Below are 20,470 nucleotides of genomic sequence, written 5' to 3'. Positions count from 1 at the left end.
TCCTAAATGTGGGGAAAAACAGCCAATACAGCCCTGCCCCCTGAGATCCTGCAGCCTAAGTGAGAAGACACTCAGGTAGCTGGCCATAAAGTCCGGTGGGAGTTGTGACCGAGGATGGGGGTGGGGTGCACAGGGGGCTGTGGAACAAATGGCTGGGGCCTCTCACAGGAAGCGTTTTCCTGGTGCTTCTGGAGAGCGAGTGGAATCCTGCTTCCTCTTTCTCTTCCCAGTGGCTAAGTGGCTGGTAGTTCTTTCTCGAATTTAATACTTTTTCTAGCTGTAAATTTGTAATTCTGTTCCCCAGGGGGTTCACAGGCTTTTTGGAGAATTAAAGACTATGCATGAGGAAGCTTCTCTGACCGGAGAAAATGGCTCAGTGTCACAGGGTGGCAAAGCTGGGAAGGCGTTGCCAGGCAGTCGAGGTCCAACCATGTCATTTCACTCATAATGAGCCCCAGGCCCGGAAAGGAGCTCACTTAAGACCACCTCCACGGCCTGATCGCCCTGCCTTGCGGCTTCCTGGAAAAACTAGGACTTAGCGCAGGCCTGCTTCTACTCTGGGTACTGCCCTTCCAGCCGCTACACGGTAGCCCCAGGGGGCCCAGTTCCCATTGCCTACCCCGCCCTCCGAGGCTGTGTCCAAGGGGCGGGGCAGCTGTGCTGGCACCGCCTGGAACCCTGGGTGCTTGTGCCCGTTTGCAGCGGCTTCTGCCCGGAGCCGCAGCAGGCAGACACCAGCGCCATTCACGGGGACTGTTTTCAAGCTGCACAGTCCGTGACGTGCTTTCGCGTGGGTCTCTCGGAGCAGCTGCAAACCTTGGGGGCCGATGGGGAGGGGCCGCTTACAGCTGGCTGCACTTCGCCTGAAGTTCAAAGCCAGCTGAGACCAAACGATACCTTGTTTAGGCCTACACATACGCGTGATAAAACTTTTTTAAAATAGCAGGGGATAAGGAACTGAACATTCAGGATAATGTTCATTTAGAGGCGATGTGGCGGGAGGGGATAAGATGGGACCATCCAGGTAGCCGCAAAGCTATTGGTAGTATTTAAGTCCTTGAGTTAGATGGTGAGCTCACAGGGATTTATTATGTGACTCTGAATTAGTTTACTTGCATTTACTAATTATAAGCATAATCATATTATATTTATTCATAATGTATTTCTGGTTAATATTTACATTCTAATTAATAATAGTTTATCTCTTGATATTAACTAATGTATTTACATTCTAATTATAATTAGAATTATTACCTTCTAGTTAATAATGCATTCTAGTTACTATTACATTCTAATTAATAACACTTTATTTACAATCTATTACTGAGTTAGGTGGCAAGTTCACAGGTGTCCCTTGTATTAATTAAAAAATAAGCCAAAAGTGAACTGTGCATGATCCCACGATGGTAGTATGTCATGAACCACGAATTAGGATTAATCTAATTCTGCGCACCTGAGGTCCTTAAAAACAAAGCAGAAATATTCTTTCCTTGCTGGTCAGAGTGCAGAGGGTCTGCGTAAAGCCCACTGCCAAAGCCATGCCAGCTGGTAAAGATGGCCAAGATGGTAAAGACGTCTGCTACATGCTGGACCAAAACCACACTGTCATCCACCGGAAACAGATCATCTCAGGGAAAGAAAAACGCAGCCTGGAGCTACGGGGCTGGAGCCCAGGCTTTAGAGACACAGAACTCTTTCCAGAGTACCCTTGCCACCTGACTTTCCCATCACCTGCAGCCGGGCGGGCCCTGGGGGAGGCATCACCCAGGGATGGAGGAAGCAGAGCCAGCCACCGTGGCTCCATCCCTGGCCTCCAGTCACAGGCACCGTCCTCAAGCGGGCTCTTCCTCAGCCCTCACTGCCCCAATCCTCCCCATTGCAAAGCTGAGTCTCACCCATCCTTCAAGGTCCAGGTAAAATATCCCTTCCCCCCGCTGGCTGTTCCTGCGCACCCACCGAGAAGATAAGCTCGTCTGCTGCTCCCGTAGGGAGGGTAGCAGCTGACAGTGACCCGGATCGGGGCCCTCTGGTCTTCCCCAGGATGAGGAGGCACCAGCGCTGGCCTGGCTGATGGAGACCAGAAGACCCTGGTCTTGATGGTCAGGAGACACCAACTCTGGAAAAAGCCCTTCTGTGAGGGATTAGGTGAAGTCTCTTGTCCGTTCTTTCCCACAAGAAAATTCCAGGCTCAGGTGCCTTCACTAAGGAATTCCAGCAAGCATTTAAAAAGGAAATATCACTGATCCTTCAAAAACTCTTCCAGCAGATAAAGGAGGAGGAAACACTCCCCAACTTATTCTATGAGGTCAGAATTACTCTGCTGGCAAAGTCAGAGAGCGAGAGATCACAAGAAAACAAATCTACAGACCCAGTGTCATTCATCTGTATAGATGTAAAATACATCAAACAAGGTATCAGAAAACTGGGCAACACAGACGAAGGATTAAACAACATGATCAAATGGGATCACTGTCACCACGTGAAAGAGACCATTGGCACCATGGCTTCAGGAAGTGAATCATCATATCTTCAAATTCTGGTAGAACTCACCTATCCCCGCCACTTGCACGCTCACTCAGCCCCGGCGACAAGCTCCCAATTCCCAGGAAGCCCTCCCATGAGTGGTCAGGATGAACACATGCTCAGGGCAGGAATCCTAGCTTCATAAACGCATTGAACAGAGACTTGTTTAGAAATCTCTGAGCCACACCCCGCTGGGAGGAGCTAAGAAGGCAGAGATTAATGAGATGTGAGCCCAGCGGTGGGGAGACCCAGGTCTGCAGAAAACGATGGAAATGTTCAGTGAATAATGGCACAGCCTACATTGGAATCCCGGGTAGTTGTTTAAAAAAAGAGATTGGATATATCTCCGTGCAGCTATGGCGGCATCTCCAAGACACATGGTTAAATAAAGACAGGGAGCAGAGGGCAGTGTGTATGGTGCGAGCCGACCTGTGTTTCCAAGAAAAGTGTAGCTGGATGTCGTACTCCTGTCATGGAAGATGCCACCAGCGGAGGCAGCTGGGTCTACGGTTCACAGAAATCTATGTACTATTTTTGCAGCTTCTTGTGAGTCTATAATTATTTCAAATTAAAAAGAAAAAAAAAGTGTATATAGGTATGTAGTTGCTTGTGCACCACTGAAATTTTTTGGAAGGCTACGAAATAAATCGTTAACAAATATGCCTCTCAGGCATGGGATTGGGATGGATGGGGGAGAGGTCTTTTTCCTTAACTCTTTATGCCCCTTTTTATACCCTTTTGTTATCTTTTTGTTAGACTGCACCCGTATCACTTTAAGCGTGGCCATGACAGACGTAAGCACAGGATGTTAGGGAGCCCCGAGAAGGAGGCCTAACCTTGACCCTAGAGGGAAGGAGGGGATCATAATACCTGAGTTGAGAGATGCAGCCTGAGCCGGAGGTGGCCAGGTGAGGAGAGGGATGGGGGAGTTGCCATAGGCTGAATCATCTCCCCCCAGAATTCATGTGCTGGAGCCCTGACCCCCGGGACCTCAGAATATGAACGTATTTGGAGAGCATGTCTTTAGTTAAAACGAGGCCCTTAGTGTGGGCCCTCATCCAATCTGGCTGGTGCCCTCGTAGAGCAAGGAGATTAGGACACTCACAGAGACACCAGGGATGAGGACAGAGGAAGGACCATGTGAAGACATGGCGAGAAGGCGGCCGTTGGCAAGCCAAGGAGAGAGGCCTCAGGAGAAAACTCCAGAGGCCTCCAGAACCACGAGGAATACTTGGTTACAGTGGCCCCAGCAGACAAATACAGGAGGGAAGGAGACAAATCTGACAGAAGACCCTCCTGTCCCCTGGATGGACGAGGGGTTGGGGCGTGCAGAGGCCACGGCCAAGGGGCTGAAGACGCCTGGGTGCAGAGAGCTGCAGGGCCAGCGCGTGCTGGGCTGCGTGAGCAGCAGCGAAGGGGTGGGGTGCTGAGAGATGAGGCTGGGGAAGTGGGATGGGGCCGGGCAGGGCACCAACCCCCTGCCATTTACCAGGCGGAGCAATCTGGGCTAATCTGCTACAGGCAATGAGGCACCTCTGAAGGAGTTTGGAGCATGTCAGGGACTTAATGAAGATGGGCAGAAGCTGGGAAGACAGGAGGGAGACATAGAGACAGGTTGCAGCCTAGGGGAGCAGACGCTGAACCTGTCATGAGGCGTGGCAGCGGACAGAGAGAGATCTTGTTCCCCTCCGTATCCTCCACCCACACAGAAGGTGCTCGGGAAACACTAAGTGAACAAACGTGCATTTGAAAGGTGGCCTCCACGCCTGCCTCTCCCCACCCGACACTTGCTCTCAAGCTCTGCCCACTCCAGCCACAAGTGTTTTACCTTCTCCTCGGGCAGCCAAAACCCTGGGGACGTGCGATTCCTCCAGGGCTGGAGAGGCTTAGGAGGTGCCGAGTGAGGGCCCCTGGCTGATGCCCCCGGCCCTTGCCCCACGTCCAGGCCGGGGAGGTCACGTCCCACAGAGCCTTGGCACGAGGCCAGGAGGGTCTGGAAGGCCAGCGGAAGGCTCACCTGTGGAAAACCCCATTTTTTTGTGGCACTTGGTAAATTCGATATTGAAATAGGTGACCAGGGCGTGGACGTAGTCATTGCGCTGTATCTGCAGGCAGAAGGCGGATGTGAAGGACAGTTCCTCCGTCTTCACCGTGTAGATGTCCACCTCCTGCAGCCCAGAGAAGAGAGAACGCGGACCCTTAGTGCCTCCGCCGGGTCTGGGCCGTCCTCAGCTTCATTCCCCGGGGACACTATGGATGGCAGACTCCCCAGGGCGTCATGGCTCTTGGGGGGGCTTCCCAGGCCCACCCACCCCCCCTCCCCATGACCTCCTCCATCCTTTCTAGGGTGGGGTCCGCTAAGGCAACGCTGCAAACAGATTTGAGTCAGAGCCTGAGGACAGCAGAATTAGGAAGGTAAATCTGCCGGGGATGAGTGCTGATACGGGGGAGGGGAGAGGAGAGGAGGGCGAATGAGAGCAGCCGTAAACCCAACCCAGATATCCTCAGAGCCGTCCACCTCGGCATCACTGGTGCGTCTAGCTGTTCTCACGGTGTGGTCCCTGGAGGACAGCATCAGCATCGCGGGGGGGCAAGTTCCAAGGGGTGGGGAGGGGAGGGGAGGGCATCCCAGACCCACTGAATCAAAGCAGCAGCGTGTGCTCTGTCAAGCCCTCCCAGATTCCGGCAGACCCGACTACTCCTTTCCCAGCAATACGAGGTACGGAGTATTATCTCAGGGGTGAGGACCGAGCCCACACAGTCACGGACTGAGCCTGGGGAAGTCGGCTGACCATTTATCACAAGCCCGGACAGTTAAAAAAAATGAAAGGGGGAAATAAGAGGTGAGAATTTTTCAGTTCTAGCTAGGAATGGACAACACAAGGAACTAATAATTCTAACAGTTTCAGCTGGGAAGTGGCTGGAAATCAATCTTGCGTGGGAGCAGGAGTAATGAACAATGGTTTGCAACGTGCTGTTCTTTCTGCGTGAAGGATGCTGACCTGTCATTGGCCGCCTCCAGCGAGACCGAGCAAACCTTCCAAGGCCCGGTAGGCATCCAGACCGCCTTCAGTGAGCTCTAAGGAAGAACCTCCCACTGCCGGGCTGTATGGCAGAGACCTCTGTCCTGAAAGCTCTGTACGGGCCACACAGACACCTGTGTGCCTGGAACGGTTCCCAGGGGCGCCCCTGAGACCCGGATGATGCAAGATGTTGGGAATGACCAGGAGAGAGGGGTCTCCGGGTGGGGAAACAAGAGCAGCGAAGAGACAGAGACTTTTATCTCCACACGTTTCTAGGATGAATAAAGGAAAACCTGATGCAAAGCATCCTGGGGGCTTCAAAGCCAAGTCCTGTCCCCACAGGAGGGCAGTGGGCAGAGGCGCAGGCGAGGTGAAGGCAACCAGCCAGCCCAGAGCCTTGTCACGGTGCGGGCTGGCAGCTGTGACAGCCTCTGACCTGTCGGTTGGGAAGAGGGTGGGGCTGCAGGTGCAGGGGACTGTGGGAGCCCTCGAAGTCGGTGACATCACTTCAGATGCAAGCCCAAGGACGGGGAACAGGACTAAAGGTCCCTGTGAGCCCAAGGACGGGGAACAGGACTAAAGGTCCCTGTGAGCCCAAGGACGGGGAACAGGACTAAAGGTCCCTGTGAGCCCAAGGACGGGGAACAGGACTAAAGGTCCCTGTGAGCCCGGGTCAGGCGTGCAGAATTCGATGGGGTTAGAAAGCCAGTCTCCTTTTGCCCCGAGAATGCAAGAGCCCTGGGGAGCATCCCCAGGTAGTGGCCGCCGTGGGCTCCTGCAACCCCCCTGGGAGGACGCACTCACCGCCTTCCAGGTGGCCAATCCTTCCCCATGTCTCCAGTCAGTAGGTCCTGCTTCAGAACTAGCGAGCAGGGCCCACACCAGCCTCTGTAACTTCCACCCACGGAACAAGCCAACGCCCGTTCCTGCTCACGTGGGTCCCCTAAACCTTTCCTTCTCCAGCATAAACTGCCTCTCCTGAGTCATGACGTCTGACGCCTTCACCCTCCTGGTTTGGGACCCACTCACTTCTAGCAGCCTCTGACCTCAAAGCGCACTCTGCCGGCTCCCCCTGGCCAAGCCCCTCCCCACAACATCCCTCGCATAATCCTTTTTTCTGGGACCCGAGTGCAGGGGGGAGGGTCCTTCATTACACGTCACCCTGTTAGTTTGGGCCATTGCCCCCGTTGGGGAAATCTTTTTAGCTCCAGTACCTGTCAGCTTATGACGTTTGCCATCCCTCTCGGCCACGTGTCTGCAGGTCCCTCCAGCCCCAAAACTCTTAGAGCAGCAGTGCTTAACTGTGATTTTGTTAAGGGCTTTGGCAGGGTCCACTGGGCTGGGCTCACGCTGTCTACACTCACTGACGTTTCCTCTCCTTCTCCACTGGGGCCAGCCCGCCAGGCTCCAGGCTCCTTCCAAGGTCCCTGTCCCTTTCTCTCAGGCGCCCTCTGCCACGGGCCTCGCCAGGTCTTTCCACCCTGCTTCTGGCTCATCTCAGGGGTCTCACCACCTCTGCCCCTGTCCCCACCATTAGACTGGAACCCTTTAGACGCGGGGTCTGGACATTATGGTCTGTGCGCCCTCAGTGAGCGATGTAACCCCTGACACTCATCACTCTTCTCCTAAAACTGTCTCCCTGCCTGAGGACTCTCCTTTCCATCCCCTCCCCAGGCCTCTCCTTCAGACCAACCAACTAATCTCTCTGAGACGCATTCACACTATGCCACTCCCTGGATCTAAAGCCTTCCAAGACTTTCTATGGTTTACCTAAAAATATTCAAGCCTCTTGGCCTGGACTCAGAGAGAGACCTGGGAAGTAGACCCCGTGACTCCTCTGGACCTGGTTCCTTTCTCCTCTGTCCTCCGCTCGCTTCTTCACCACTCTCAGCGTGCACAGAGCAATGGTGCACCTGCACACGCGCACACACACACAGAAACACCCCCTCTATCAGGGACTCCGTCTCTATAGGGTCTCAGATACCAATGTCAGCCCCCAATGCCCTGACAGCGTTCTCTAGGTCCTACGGACATTTGCATCTTAATAGGGGCCTCTGAAGGAACAAAAACCGTCCAGGCTGAAAGTATGATCTGCATTCGAATGGGCGCGAGGGAGGAGACTGCTGGTCTCTGGGGTGGGGACAGGCAGCCTGTGCGGGTGACTCAGCTGTGGCTGGGCCTCAGAGACACAGAGGCCTCTGGTCAGGGCCCTCCCTCCTCTCAGGCCCAAAGTGTCCAGAGGCAGACGCATTATCCTGACCCCCAGAGCCCTGATCCCTTTGCCAGAAGGCTTTCTCTTTCAGCAGCCGCCGCAGCCTCTCTGAGACCCCAGCGAGACCCCTGGTTCGGCCTCAGGCCGCCCCACCAGGCGCAGGGCTCCGCAGGCATCGGTGACTCAGAGGAGCCCCGGCCGATGCTGTCCCCATCACTACATCATGTTACAAATGGATGTCTCAGAGCAGAAGTCTGGTCAAAACAGAGTCTTAATTATAATAAAGTGTCACAAGCCGCAACGTTAATAGCGATGAAAATAGCAATTAAGTGTGTGAAGAAGGGCAAGTGTTTTCCCCAGGAAGATGGTGCTGAGCACATTAGCGAGAGCTGACGGACGGCTCTCCTGGTGGCAGAAGCAAACACAGCCGTCCTTGCCCTTCTCAGAGCTCAGGAAGAAAGGTGACAGGCATGAAGGGCCCAGAGCTCCAGCGCCCCCATACCCACAGTCCCAGGCTGCACTCAGGTGTAACCAAGGAGAGACCCTTGCCTGTTCCTGGCTGGAGGGGGAGAGGAAGGAGGTGGGGACAGAGCAGGCCAGTCTGGGACCAGCCATGGACGTGCACAAGGGCCGTGGCCACACCTGCAGGGCAGGGGCAGAGAGCGACCCAGGGCCCAAGCACATTGAAGGAATCTTATCCCCACGCCACCATGGGCAGACGCCTATCGGTTCCATACAGCTGCCGTGCGTCATTTTGGCAGTCAGTTGCACCAGGAGATTTCTACTCATACTACAATATTGGCAGCAATGTTTTGCACTATGGGTGAGTTATTTGGGGTGTACTTTACTGGATCTTGTTTGGGAAGCCAGAGAGAGAGGCTTCGGGGACAGAGGGGCTGGTGGGAAGAAATAAAAGGACGTTTGCTCCTCATCAACCCTGCCTGGACTCAGAAAGGGCCGAGTTAAGAAGCAGCAAAACCCTTCGGTGCGAGGCCAAGGCTTAGACTTGGAGCCAGAATCCTCAGGCAGGATGTTCCAAAAGGGAGGCGGTGTCTATCTGATGGGACCTGTACGAGGTACATCTAGTTTTATCTGTCCTCTGAGGTCCCTTTTAAATGCCATGGTGACAAGGCTTGCGTTTCTTCTCAGGAAGACTGTGACCAGGGACGAGGGACTGTTCTCACCTGGACAAAGCAGCCGTTTGCATCAGTCCTGCAGAAACCTCCCCTCACCCCTGGGCTCTTCCCCGTCGCGTCCCCCCAGCGTTCCCGAAAAAGCAGTGATGTGCACAGGACCAGGGCAGGCAGGTGTGCCTCAGCAAGATGAGGGCTGGGAGGGCTGACGACAGCTGACACAGTGAATCCAGATTCTTCGATTAAAACATTAACTCGAAGCCTATGAGACTGATGTCTTTCTAGACTTTAAAAAAAGCAGTGAAATACCAAGAGTGTTCCATCGTTGGACAGGATAGATTAGCATATGTAAATGAAGATAAATTAGCATATGTAAATGCAGATACTTAGAAAAAGGGTTGGAAAGATCAGCTCATCCTGTGGACAGCAGTTGCCTCTAGGAGGAGTGTGGGGCTGGAAGGGAGGGGAGGTCTCGGGGGGGCTTTGATCTGTACCCTGGCAAGTTCGGCACGTCTGGATAGTTAGCGATAAGAACGCACTGGGTAAGGACTGGTCTGCGGAGGATGCCGGCAAGCTGTTCTCCGTCTGCGCTGAAGAAAGCCTCGGAGGACAGGCCGTGAGGGCCCGTACCAGCAAGGGCACTCAGGAGGAGGGGGGCCTCGCGCGGCCGGGTCACAGGTGTGCTTAGAGGGGCGGGCGTGAGGCTGCTTACACAGCGGGTTGGGGTGTGGGACTTCGTGCCTGAGAGGCCGGCCCCCTCGGAATGGAGGGGCTTCCCCCGACCTGAGCCTCCAGGATGTCCTCCCTCTGATGCTCCTCCAAGCCCACCCGACACCCCTCCCCCCCTCACAGCACCAAGCGACACGCACCGACCACCCCCCACCTGTGCCACGTGGAGTCCAGTGGCTCTCTCGCCCCAGCTCTGCTCAGTGACAGTGCCGGCTTTGACGGGTCACCATGGGCTGCCGGAGGCTCTGGCCAAGGTGACCTTGCCTCACAGCTTGGGGCCCTGCAGGAGCTGGCGTGGCCTTTACTCTAGGCCCAAGGGTCCAGGTGGCACAGCAAGGTCCCCGCACACCCAGGCCCGAGCAAGAAGCGTCTGCAGACCTTTATTAAACAGGCATTGGTCACCACTTGCTTTGGGTCCACGATGTCCACCAGGGGCTCCTTCATGGCAACGTCCCGGATGCAGGTCATGTCAAAGCCATAGACATTCTCCCACCCTGCGGGAACAGAGCGAGGAGTGAGGGCTGGCAGCGGGACCCCCAGAAGTCTCCCGACCCTCCTGAGTCCTAGAGAGTGGGGGGCAGCTTGTGTTCCCCTGCCTGAGGACAGGAGAGTTGCTTGCCTGGTGGAGAGCTTTGCAATGTGCCAGACGCTCATTCACACCATCTCGCTTGTACAGGTCCCGCTTTAGGGTTAGGAAAAGTAAAGCTCAGAGAGGCTGAGAAACTTCTCCAAGGTCACACAGCCAGATTCCCACAGGGTCAGGACTAGAACCCAAATTCCTGATTCTCCTGTACCTGCTCTCCTGCCCCCTCTCTGAGCCTCAGAGTCCCCTACGAACTCTCTCCTCTGCCGTCCACATTTCTACCCCGGAGCCTTTGTTCCATTCGTTCTCCACACCTACAAGGCCCATCTCTTTCCCTCCTCCCATCCCCGCCAGCTGAACCTCTCAAGCGGCAGAAAGAAACGTGGGCTTTCAGTGAAACAGGCTGCAGTCTGAATGCCAGCACCACCACCGACTGGCCAGGCCCTTGTGCAAATTTCCTAACCTCTCTGAACCTCCATTTTCTCAGCTGAAAAAATGAGGGGCAGGGGCAGGGGCAGGGGTGGTCCAGGAGAGGCCTTGACTTTCTCACACGCCATGATGTTCTCACTAAGGATCCATCTCATAAGACATATCCCCCCGTTGGGGCACAAAGCACCCCCACAGTGCTCCTTGGCCCCTTGGGGCTGTTCACAAGATGCTTTAAGCAGGGGACGTATTCAGGATGCAGGGTTGGAGAGTAAATGAATGCAGGTCTGGTGGTCCAAGATCACCCTTAAATGATGGTAATCATTGACTGATCACCTAGCCCTGGCCAGACCCTTCACTGAATCTCCCCAGCAACCTCGTGAGGATACCTCCGTACGACAGGTGAGAGAACAGGGGCTTGCAGAAGCTGGCACCCGGCTCACAGGCAGTATCTGGCCCAATATCCCACAGCAGGGAAACCGTGGAGCTGGGGCTCAAACCCGGCTTGGGTCCTAATCCTTCAGCTGCACTGACTCAGTCGTGAGAGCAACCAGGAAAGCCATTTGCTCTCCCCACAGCTCAGAGCGTGCCTGAGCGGAGTCTTTAGTTACTGGCCATCTGAAATCTCACTTGACCATTTATTCAGAGGGGTTTAGAAATACACTGCAGTAGAGACGCTTTTCTCTAAAATCTTACAGGATTAAATTTTTTTTAAATGTTCACCAAACAAATGGTACCTTAGGGAACGCATGAGCCTGCACGTGTTTAGGAGAGGGGGGTGGGAGGAGGGAGGTGTGAATGATCGGGGAAAGCTGTGCTCTTTTTACTCAGATTCTTTTCAAGGGCACACAAAGACCTTCCTCGGGGAGAGGAGGCCGAGAAAATAACCATCTCCCAGAGGGTGCGCACTTGTGAAATTCTGGCTTGAGGATAAGATGCCAGTCAGATCCCATTATATACACGAGGCTGGTGCCAAAGTCCCAACTGAACCTACCTATGTTTGGGGAAGTGTGTCAACAGCACATGCTTCAGAGAAGACCTCCTTCTAGAATCTGGAAATAGCTGTCCATGCTCACCCAGATAGAACATGCACACCAAAACACACCGCCTTTGTTTAAAACCCCTTCTCAAGAGACCTGCAGCCACGTACCTGCTCTTTCCCTCTCCCGGCCCTGCTTTAAGTTAAGGTTCAGTGAAAAAGTTAGGCAGATATCTAGGAGTCTATGTGGGTAATGGTTAAAGTTCTGGGCTTTGGGCTTCAAATCTGGGCTCTGCTGTTTATTTGCTGTGCAACTCTAGGCAGGAATTTAACCTCCCAAAGAGTTGGTTTCTTCTTTAAAATGGAAATGACGATCATGATAGTTACTCTATAGAGTTGTTAAGAGGAATAAATGTGATAATTTATGTAAAGTACATAAGACAGTGCCTGGCCCATAGAAAGCCCTTGATACACAATTGTTGCTGTCGTTATGTGGTTTGCGCTCTGGCTTTGCCACCATCCAAGCTGTGTGACCGTGGCAGATCAGTCCCCTTATCTCTGGCTTGTTTTGTAAAGTGAGGAGTTTGGTTCAGTGGTTCTGTGTTCCAGAATCATCTGGGACACTCTTTAAAATACAGATTCCTGGACCACAACCAGACCTACTGAATCAGAATCTCCAGATTTGTGCCCCAGTGAGCTGGAATTTTCACGTCTACATAGGCAATTCCAACCAGTTAGAAATCCTTGGGCTAAATGATTTTCGAAGTCCCTTCCAGTCCAATTTTCAAATGGACTTGAAGTCTCAAATGGCCATTGTGACACCTTCCCCAACGACTCGCAACCATGGGCCCTCTCCTCCTGTATCCTCAGCACCTACAGCAGAGCATCTGGCACAGTAGAGGTCCACGGATAAGGCTTTTTTAATTGGAATGTATTCCCAAACTTTTAAGCCTGCCCTGCTTCACAATGCCTCGTGTTTTAGTTATCTTCTTAGGGGTTAATTCGTGTCTTATCTCCCCAGCCAGACTGCCCCACTTGCAGTTATTCAATGACCGATCAGCCAGGACATTAGATTTTTTTCTCTCCTTTCTGCTGACTATTCATTTCCCATTAGCTTCTTTACCATATGCGAGGCAGGGATGGGAGAGGATAGACATCAAGCACATTAATCTTTTGTTGTAATTCTGTCTTGTCTATTGAATGAGTGAATGGCGGGGTGAGGGTCATCAGCCACCAGGAAATATTGTAATTAATTTTCTGGGGATTAAAAAAAATAACATCAGAAGGACCTGTGAAGTTTAGTTTATGTATTAAAACAAACTCTTGAAAAGGACCATGCTATGGTGCAATGAATGTTACTAAAGCAGCAACAAAGCCCAGACCTACCATAACTACAGACCAGATAGACTAAAATTCCCACTTTAATGGCCTGGAAGAGGAAAAGGCATGCTCTTCTCTGGGCATAAATTATGTATCTGTCTCTACTGTCCAGCATTACTCACAAGGTCCAGCATTAATAAAAATTACAAGACACATGGAAAAGAAAGAAAAATATGACCTATCACCAAAAGAAAAAATAGTCAATAGAAACAGACTCAGAGATCAGGTGTTGGGATTATCTAACAGAGACGTTCAAGTACCTGTAATAAATATTTTAAAGAATCTAATGGAGGGACTTCCCTGGTGGCGCAGTGGTTAAGAATCAGCCTACCAGTGCAGGGGACACGGGTTTGATCCCAGGTCCAGGAAGATCCCACATGCCACGGAGCGACTAAGCCCATGCACCACAACTACTGAGCCTGTGCTCTAGAGCCCGCGAGCCACAACTACTGAGCCCATGCACTGCAACTACTGAGTCCGAGTGCTGCAACTACTGAAGCCCACGCACCTAGAGCCTGTGCTCCACAACAAGAGAAGCCACCTCAATGAGAAGCCCGCACACCGCAACAAAGAGTAGCCCCCGCTCGCCGCAACTAGAGAAAGCCCGCGCACAGCAAAGAAAACCCAACGCAGCCAAAAAATAAATAATAAATTTTTTTTAAAAAAGAATGTAACCTGTAGAGAGAGACTGCCTATTTTTTTTTTTTAAAGAATCTAATGGAAAAAACATGCATGAACAGATGAAGAATTTCATCCGTGAGATGGGAACTATAAAAAAGAGCCAATGGAAATGCTGGAAGTGAAAATCACAGTATCAGAGATGAAGAATTCTTCCAATGGGCTTATGAGCAGAATGGATATATCAGAGGAAATAATAAACCTGAAAACAAAGACAGGAATATGAAAGACCAGAAAACAAATTTCACTCTTCATTGGAGAGACCTGTAGCTACATAATCCCTCCCTTCCCTGGCCCAAGTAATTTGAGCTTCCCTGCTAGGGCAAATGGGACTGCCTCAGAGAAAATCAGAGCAAGTGCCACCAGGTGCCACTTACAGCTTCTCCTCTAGACAGAAAGGAAGGTGGGTATAATAGTTTAATACACTTTAGGCTCTTAGATCAAAGTCAGCTCCTTGCGTAAAATAGGCTAGAAATAGAACTCTGGATGTCGGGGTGGTGGTGGAAGGGAAACCCATGGAGAGCATCTGAGCCCTCCAAGAGGTTCTGCCCTTCAACCCTTCAGCTACAGGCACCACCGAATCTACACGAGGGGTTCCTTGTCATCTTCTCGTCGGTGGGGAAGCTGGTGCCCATCCTCTGACCCTCAGCAGGTTCTAGATTCATGTACAGGGCAAAAAAATCAAATAGAATATCTACCAAATTTCCTTCCAATTCTGAGATTCTAGAAATCCCCAGAGTAAAAAAAAATTTTAATGATTGCCCCTCTCTCAGGGTTAAACCGTCCACCTTGCACATCTGTCTGCTGGTTTACTTCTATTCCTTCATTTACTTTCTCATTCATTCACTCAACAAAATATGTGCTGTGAGCCTCGTACATGACAATCATGTCTCTCTTTCTGTGTGTTCTCTAGTAGTCGGTGAGCAAATTGAGGGCAGGTTCTGTATTTCACTCATGCTGGTGTTCCCGCGTTGCACGTGGTTGAGAAAGGAGGGGAGGGGAGGAGAAGGGGGGAGGGAAGGGGAGAAACTGTTTTCTTAATTTCCTTTCTGCAAGGGACTGGGCGTGTCTCCCTCTCCTGCCCCACTTGAAGATTTTTCTTTTTTAGCTGGTTCTTGAGCCAACTGGAATTTGCTTACAATTGTTCCCTTGACAATCATTAACCTTTATGCTTTCACTCTTGATTAAGAGCTCAGAGCAATCAAAATCCCTGTTTATTTAAAACAGATTTCTAAATGGGCTTGCTTCCTTCACTAAAAACAGAAACAGGGCATTAAAAAAGAAAACGTTTAAATAGAAAACTTGAGAATATGTTAAATAAAATTTAAAGGTGTGTTTGATTTTTCGTTTTGGGGGGAGTGGTGTTGACAGGCTACAGAGATTCCACAAGAAAAAATGGGGCTGACTTTTAATTTTCTTTTCTTTTTCAGAAGGTTTGAACATTGCAATGGGCAGGACAAGACTCCACCCCATGGTCTCCAGTCCTGGGCTGGTACCTGAGTAGCGGCCAGTGCCCCAGCGCCTGTCGGGACTGGTCCAGTCCTCACTGCAAGATGCGTGAGCCCAAGGTCCATGATCCAGGCAAGGAGGAGGGTGAGGTATGTTTGCTTTTAAACCATGAGGAAGTTCCTTAAAGAGCTGTGTCGAGGGTCGGAGCTCAATCAGTATTTAGTGCACGTGAGAACAAAGAATGGGCCTGAATGTTCTCCCCCAAACACGATTTATACAGTTACGGCAAGAACTCCAAAAACAGCATTACCACGCAGCTCCAGGGCAAAATATGTCCTATTTATATATGCATTTGATCAACATTCACTGTTGAGCTCTTTCTGAAACTTATCAGGAGGGCACATCTGTCCTAGATTCTGAGCCACTGGAGGCCAACAAGCTTGGCAGTGAGGCCCGGGGGCCAGAGCCATGAGCAGGAAGGGGTTTAGTGATACACTTGGAGACCAGGCTGGTGCATGCAGCACCAAGAACTCTCACGTCCCTTACTATATATCACCTCACTTAATCCTTGTGGCAAGTCTACAGGATTGGGGATTTCATCTCGACCAAGTCTCGGAGATGTTAGGTAATTTGCTCACGGTCATCCATAGGATGTGAAGCCAGGGCTGGCCAACTTCACAGCAGGATCATCTAACCTCGGCCCCCCTACCTCTCATTGTTTATCGAATGTTGGAAATGATGCCAGAAGGGCTGTAGGCATAGGGCACAGAGCCTCAGACAATCATCCCATTTCTGTCTTCTCCTGAACCCGTCTCTGAACTTCATGCTCTGAGTTTATATTTCCAGAAGGGTGTGAACACACACACAGATGCACTCATGCTGTGGCACAGCCCAGCTGTGGTATCGCCAGCAGCACGAACGATGATTAGATGGCACAAGACTTTGTTGAACTCTGGAGGCCCCGCCTCTGGGGGCAGGAGGCCCATCTGTTCCGTCTGGGAACCCCTCCACTGTAGGTAGTCTTGCCAAGGGGGTTTAGCACTGCAGGGGCTGAAACCCAGATCTGCAGAGCCCATTAGACCGTTTGGAATTTCTGCTCGTGCTTTGGTTGCATCGCACACGTGCCCGCTTGAGTGTGGGGGGCCTTTGCCCCTTGGTCGTTTTAGTTCTGGCTGAGGACACACAGCTGTCTCTAAACCTTATGAAAACATAATCCGTTTAATCTCGCGGAGAACCAGGTTTGGGTCACAGAGAATGGATACCCTTTAAATGAAATAGAACACAACAACCCTTTGGGGACCAGATAAAACGTTGGAGCATCTGGGGGGCTTTTTTCTAAGAGAACACGTTTTCAGCTGATGAGGCATAATGAACACAGGTGCGGATAAGTCCCCTGCCTGCCCCCGACACCTACATGCCCAGCCCCCATCTCTCCCCGTATTTTACTTAATGTGAAGGAGAATCAGTATTATGCTGAAAAGTTTGAAGGGTACAAAAGCAGGGTTCAAAAACGACTGGCCTGGCTGGAGACCCCGCGGTCCCTGCCCCTGTGTGGACGCTGGGGATAAGTGACCCTTAACAGCTTCCAGCCCCCCGGAAAGCTCTGCAAAAACTCGGCTTCTGCTGCTTGGTTCATTTTCCATTCGCACTGTGTTCATTCTCTCCCCGCTTTATCTCCCACCAGCCGCGCTGCTTATTTCCTCTCTGTAGAACCCCACTCTTGGGACCAGGGGAAAACATCCAGAGAGAAGAATCCAGAAAGCGTCACAGGTAAACTCCAGAGGCACAGCAGGTGTGTCCGCGAGAGCAGCCGCACATCCTCGGCCCTCTGAAGCGTTTTCCACCCCAAACGCGCGAAAATAAGTAAATAAAAAAGCCCAACAGCCAATCAGAAGGTGACTTACAGTGGATTTTGAAGTCCTTGTATTGTCTGTCCTCAATTGCTACCACGTACAATGCTGCCCGGTCTGGAAACATAAGCCCTCCAGGTTTCTGTTGATGAATTGTGGAGAAATGGGTCTCGTAATCTATTCACCTGACAAAGACATCACATTTTTGAACTGCACATCGAGTCACCAGACAGGCACCCCCTTGCCAGGATTTCTCACTCAGCAGACTGTCTGTCACCTTGGCCGGGACTAGGGTTGGGCAGGGAAGCTCACTTTTGACTTTGGTACATGGGAAAACTCAAGGGGCCGAGGTGGGGTCAATGGGACACATGGGGAGGGGCAAAGGCATGTCCAGTGAGGGACGGTGGAAGATGTTTTAACTTTTGAGCCTGGAGAAGCCAAGGTCAAAAGCACGCTGGGCTCTCTGGCAGTCATGCAAGTCCCTAGCACTTGTTGACCGGCACGGACTTTGGACAGCAAAGAATGGGTGTCAATTATACCAAAAGAGGCCAAGGTTAGACCTAAGAAAGCTCATTCTGGCCCCAGAAGCAAATCTAGCTTAAAGAGAGGGGCCTGGAAGCGGTGGCTGTGTTCTTCCTAGGCTGCAGGCGGTAGGGCAGAGCAGCGCGGCGGCCGGCAGAGCAGCGGAGGGGCGGCACGCGGCAGGCTCACCAGCCACTTGTCCCTGGCGAAGATGACGGTGTTGAGCATCGATTCATAGAACAGACAGTAGCCCATCCACTCGCTGATGATGATGTCCACCTTCTCCACGGGCAGCTCCACCTCCTCCACCTTCCCCTTGAATATGGTGATGACTGGAAAATAAGAACCCCACGGCCACGCTTTTCGGGCACCCTGACCGGGAGCCGTGAACACCCCACATCAGGACCCCATCCATCTACAGGCGTCAGCGCTGTTCTGACTCTCCTTCTAGGAGGTGGCATATCTCCCCCTTCACCAAGCTAGTTTACCCTAAGAGGATTGAAAACTCTTTGCATGTTCCCCCTAAAACGTACTGCGCAGTTGCTATGTACCTGGCACTGTGCTAAGCCCAAGACAGGCACCTGTCCTGTCATCGTCCAGCGAGTCTTTGAAGTAAACCCTCTATTCTTATTCTCCTCTTTAAGGAAACTGAGGCTTAGAGGGGTTAAATGATGACCGTGCAAACAGAGCCCGGGTCCGATAAGCAGCGACTCTCACACTCATCGGCGTCCCCACCCCATGTCAGGCTACCGCGATGCTTCAAACCCACAGCAGGAAGAGAGGCTGCCTCTCCTACCCTTGTATCTGTTCACAGCCCGGGCTCAGCCTCAGGGGGTGCCCATCTAGAGCTGGAGAGGAAGGAAGTTTGGTGTTTTGACAAGAGCATGGGCTTCGCACTCAGGAAACCTGGGTTTAAGTGCTGGATCTTCTCATTACTAGCTGTATGACTTTCCGCAAGTTACTTGACCCACCCGAACTCCAGTTCCCCAGAGAACAACCAGGGGAAGTGATATCTACATAGTGGGAGGTTGTACTGATGTAATGAAATGTCACAGGTGAAGTGCAGGCTCGCAGTTGGGGCTCTAGAGAAGGCAAGCATTATCTGGCACCGTCTCCTTGGTGACCGGCCCATGGAGAGGTAAAGGGGGTAAGATCAGGACAAAGGCCCTTCTCTAAACGGCCTCTGTTCCTGAGTCCCTTCCAAGACCCATCCCTCTGTGACAGGAGAAACTTCTCAGTTGAGTTTTTGATCATTTGACGTAGACATACACAGAGTTTTGGAATCTCGTTTTGCATTCAGAGCAAAAGCTATCTTAGATGCCACGGGCTGTGCAATTGACACAGGGTGATGTATTGGTTGGCTGGTCCCATCAGAACCTTTCCTCTGGAAGGAAACTCTGTCTGCACCATCCTCTGAAAAAAACCACCCCATGCCTGAGCTTTTCTGGGAAAACTAAACAATGGCCTGTACTCAGGAGTAAAAAACAAAGGAAAACACCACCTCTGCCCTGAATCTGAGTTTCCTGAAAATTAATGTGGATGACAGACTCCTAGACGGCAAAGGGCACTTAGGTTACCGGCTTTACTCCCCGCCCTCACAGTGGATGGTGCTGGGGTGCCCATCAGTAGTGTCTAATTTGCTCTCCAGGGCGTGGTGTTTAATCAAAGCTTAATCAGATAAGGCCCCTCTGGAAGGAGTAGTAGTCAGGCACTTTGGGCACAAAGTGGGGTTCTCTTTTTTTTTTTTGCTGCAGATAACTTTAATAAGGCACGGGCTGACGGTTGGTTTGTGGAACTAAAGGTCGAAGAGGGAGGGCATCACATCTGGCTGGCTCATGCACTGTTGGATACTTTCCAGCCGAGTGGCGGCCGAGGCGCGGGCCTCCTCTGCAAAGCGGCGGTGCACCTCGTCGGTCAACTTCCAGAGGCAGGATCGGGGCCGTGTGCCGGCGCCACCCTGCATGCCGACCGGCACTTTCTCAAAGCTGTCTCGGAAGCAGAGATCGTGACGCCCGGTATTCTTCCAGCCTTCAGGAGCCGTCCAGAAAAAGGGGAAATGTTGTCGAGTGAAACTGTAGATCTGTTGCACGTTGAGGCCACAGGGGGAACCGTTTCTTAATGCCAGTGCAATTAGGTGGAAGTAATTGAGAGGGGGCCGGGACCAGAGCCTCCCCTCCTGGCTGCTGGCTTGCCGAAGCCTCCGACTCTGGAGCGGGGCCCTTTTGTGAGGGGATGGGAGAGCCACCGCGGAGCTGCCATCCTGTTCCTCAGCCTCCTCCTCCTCTGTGAGCTCCCAGTTGCTGGGGGAAGAGGCAAACCGCTTCCGAGGGGGATACTGGTCTCCAGAAAGTGATGGCGACTCCACCACTGTGGCCTCTGGGCACTTGGCAAAGTCTTCTTCTTTTGGGGGTGGCTGAGGGCACATTGGCCCTGATCACCCCCCGGCTTGCGTGGTCCTCCTGCTTCCTGCGCACAAGCCCTGCCCCTGGGAAGCAAGAGTAGGAAGGGCTAGTCTTCACCAAAAGGCTCGGAAGGGGAGGGGGCTGTCAAAGCTCTGCTCCTCGGGGGCTGGAGACCCAAGGGCAGGAACTCAAGCTAGAGCAGGACCCAGGATGCAGAAGGATCATCCACAAGGGGACAAAGCACGGGATTTTTGAAAATGCAAATAGAGTACCTAACTTAGTTCCTATTCCGAAAAAGCACTGGCAGATATATGCCGGATCCACCTGCCTAATCATTTGCACGCAAAGCCTGGTTTGTCTTATTTTTGTAAACATTTGAAAGTGTTTTCTTTCTCTTTGCACATCTCTTGAAGGCTCTTCCGTAATGTCTGCACGTGACTGCGGGGCTATGGGTCGGTCCCTCCTCCTGCATTAATCACGACCTCCCTGAGGCCCAGGAAGATGTTTTCTCCTGCCTCTGGTGCCCCATGGCCTCCACTCTGGGTGCCTAGGACAAGGCTCGCCCGTGATTCCATAGACAG

At 52.1% G+C, this 20,470-nt stretch overlaps 2 protein-coding genes and 1 long non-coding RNA gene across 3 annotated transcripts in view; 1 reads left to right on the top strand and 2 right to left on the bottom strand.

Annotated features, from left to right (window-relative positions):
* Positions 1 to 20,470, bottom strand: part of PRMT8 (protein arginine methyltransferase 8) — an 83,861-nt gene that overhangs the window by 4,591 nt on the left and 58,800 nt on the right. Inside the window, exons 5-8 of the mRNA XM_059934410.1 lie at positions 17,677 to 17,819; positions 17,020 to 17,107; positions 9,999 to 10,114; positions 4,541 to 4,691 (exon numbers count right to left, since the gene is read on the bottom strand). Of these exons, the coding sequence (XP_059790393.1) occupies positions 4,541 to 4,691; positions 9,999 to 10,114; positions 17,020 to 17,107; positions 17,677 to 17,819 (498 nt within the window). The remainder of the gene's footprint in view (positions 1 to 4,540; positions 4,692 to 9,998; positions 10,115 to 17,019; positions 17,108 to 17,676; positions 17,820 to 20,470) is intronic.
* Positions 14,929 to 16,879, top strand: LOC132372494 (uncharacterized). The gene is made up of 3 exons (XR_009505198.1): positions 14,929 to 14,996; positions 15,097 to 15,264; positions 16,800 to 16,879. It is a non-coding gene; the product is annotated as an uncharacterized LOC132372494 (long non-coding RNA).
* On the bottom strand, positions 19,283 to 19,912 carry LOC132372779 (forkhead box protein R1-like). The gene has a single exon (XM_059934916.1). The coding sequence runs from the start codon at positions 19,910 to 19,912 to the stop codon at positions 19,283 to 19,285; it is 630 nt and encodes a 209-aa protein (XP_059790899.1).

This window comes from Balaenoptera ricei, chromosome 10 (assembly GCF_028023285.1).
Source record: "Balaenoptera ricei isolate mBalRic1 chromosome 10, mBalRic1.hap2, whole genome shotgun sequence".
In the NCBI taxonomy this organism is placed as follows: domain Eukaryota; kingdom Metazoa; phylum Chordata; class Mammalia; order Artiodactyla; family Balaenopteridae; genus Balaenoptera; species Balaenoptera ricei.
Note: the sequence above shows the minus strand (reverse complement) of the source record. Positions and strands in the feature narration are given on the sequence as shown.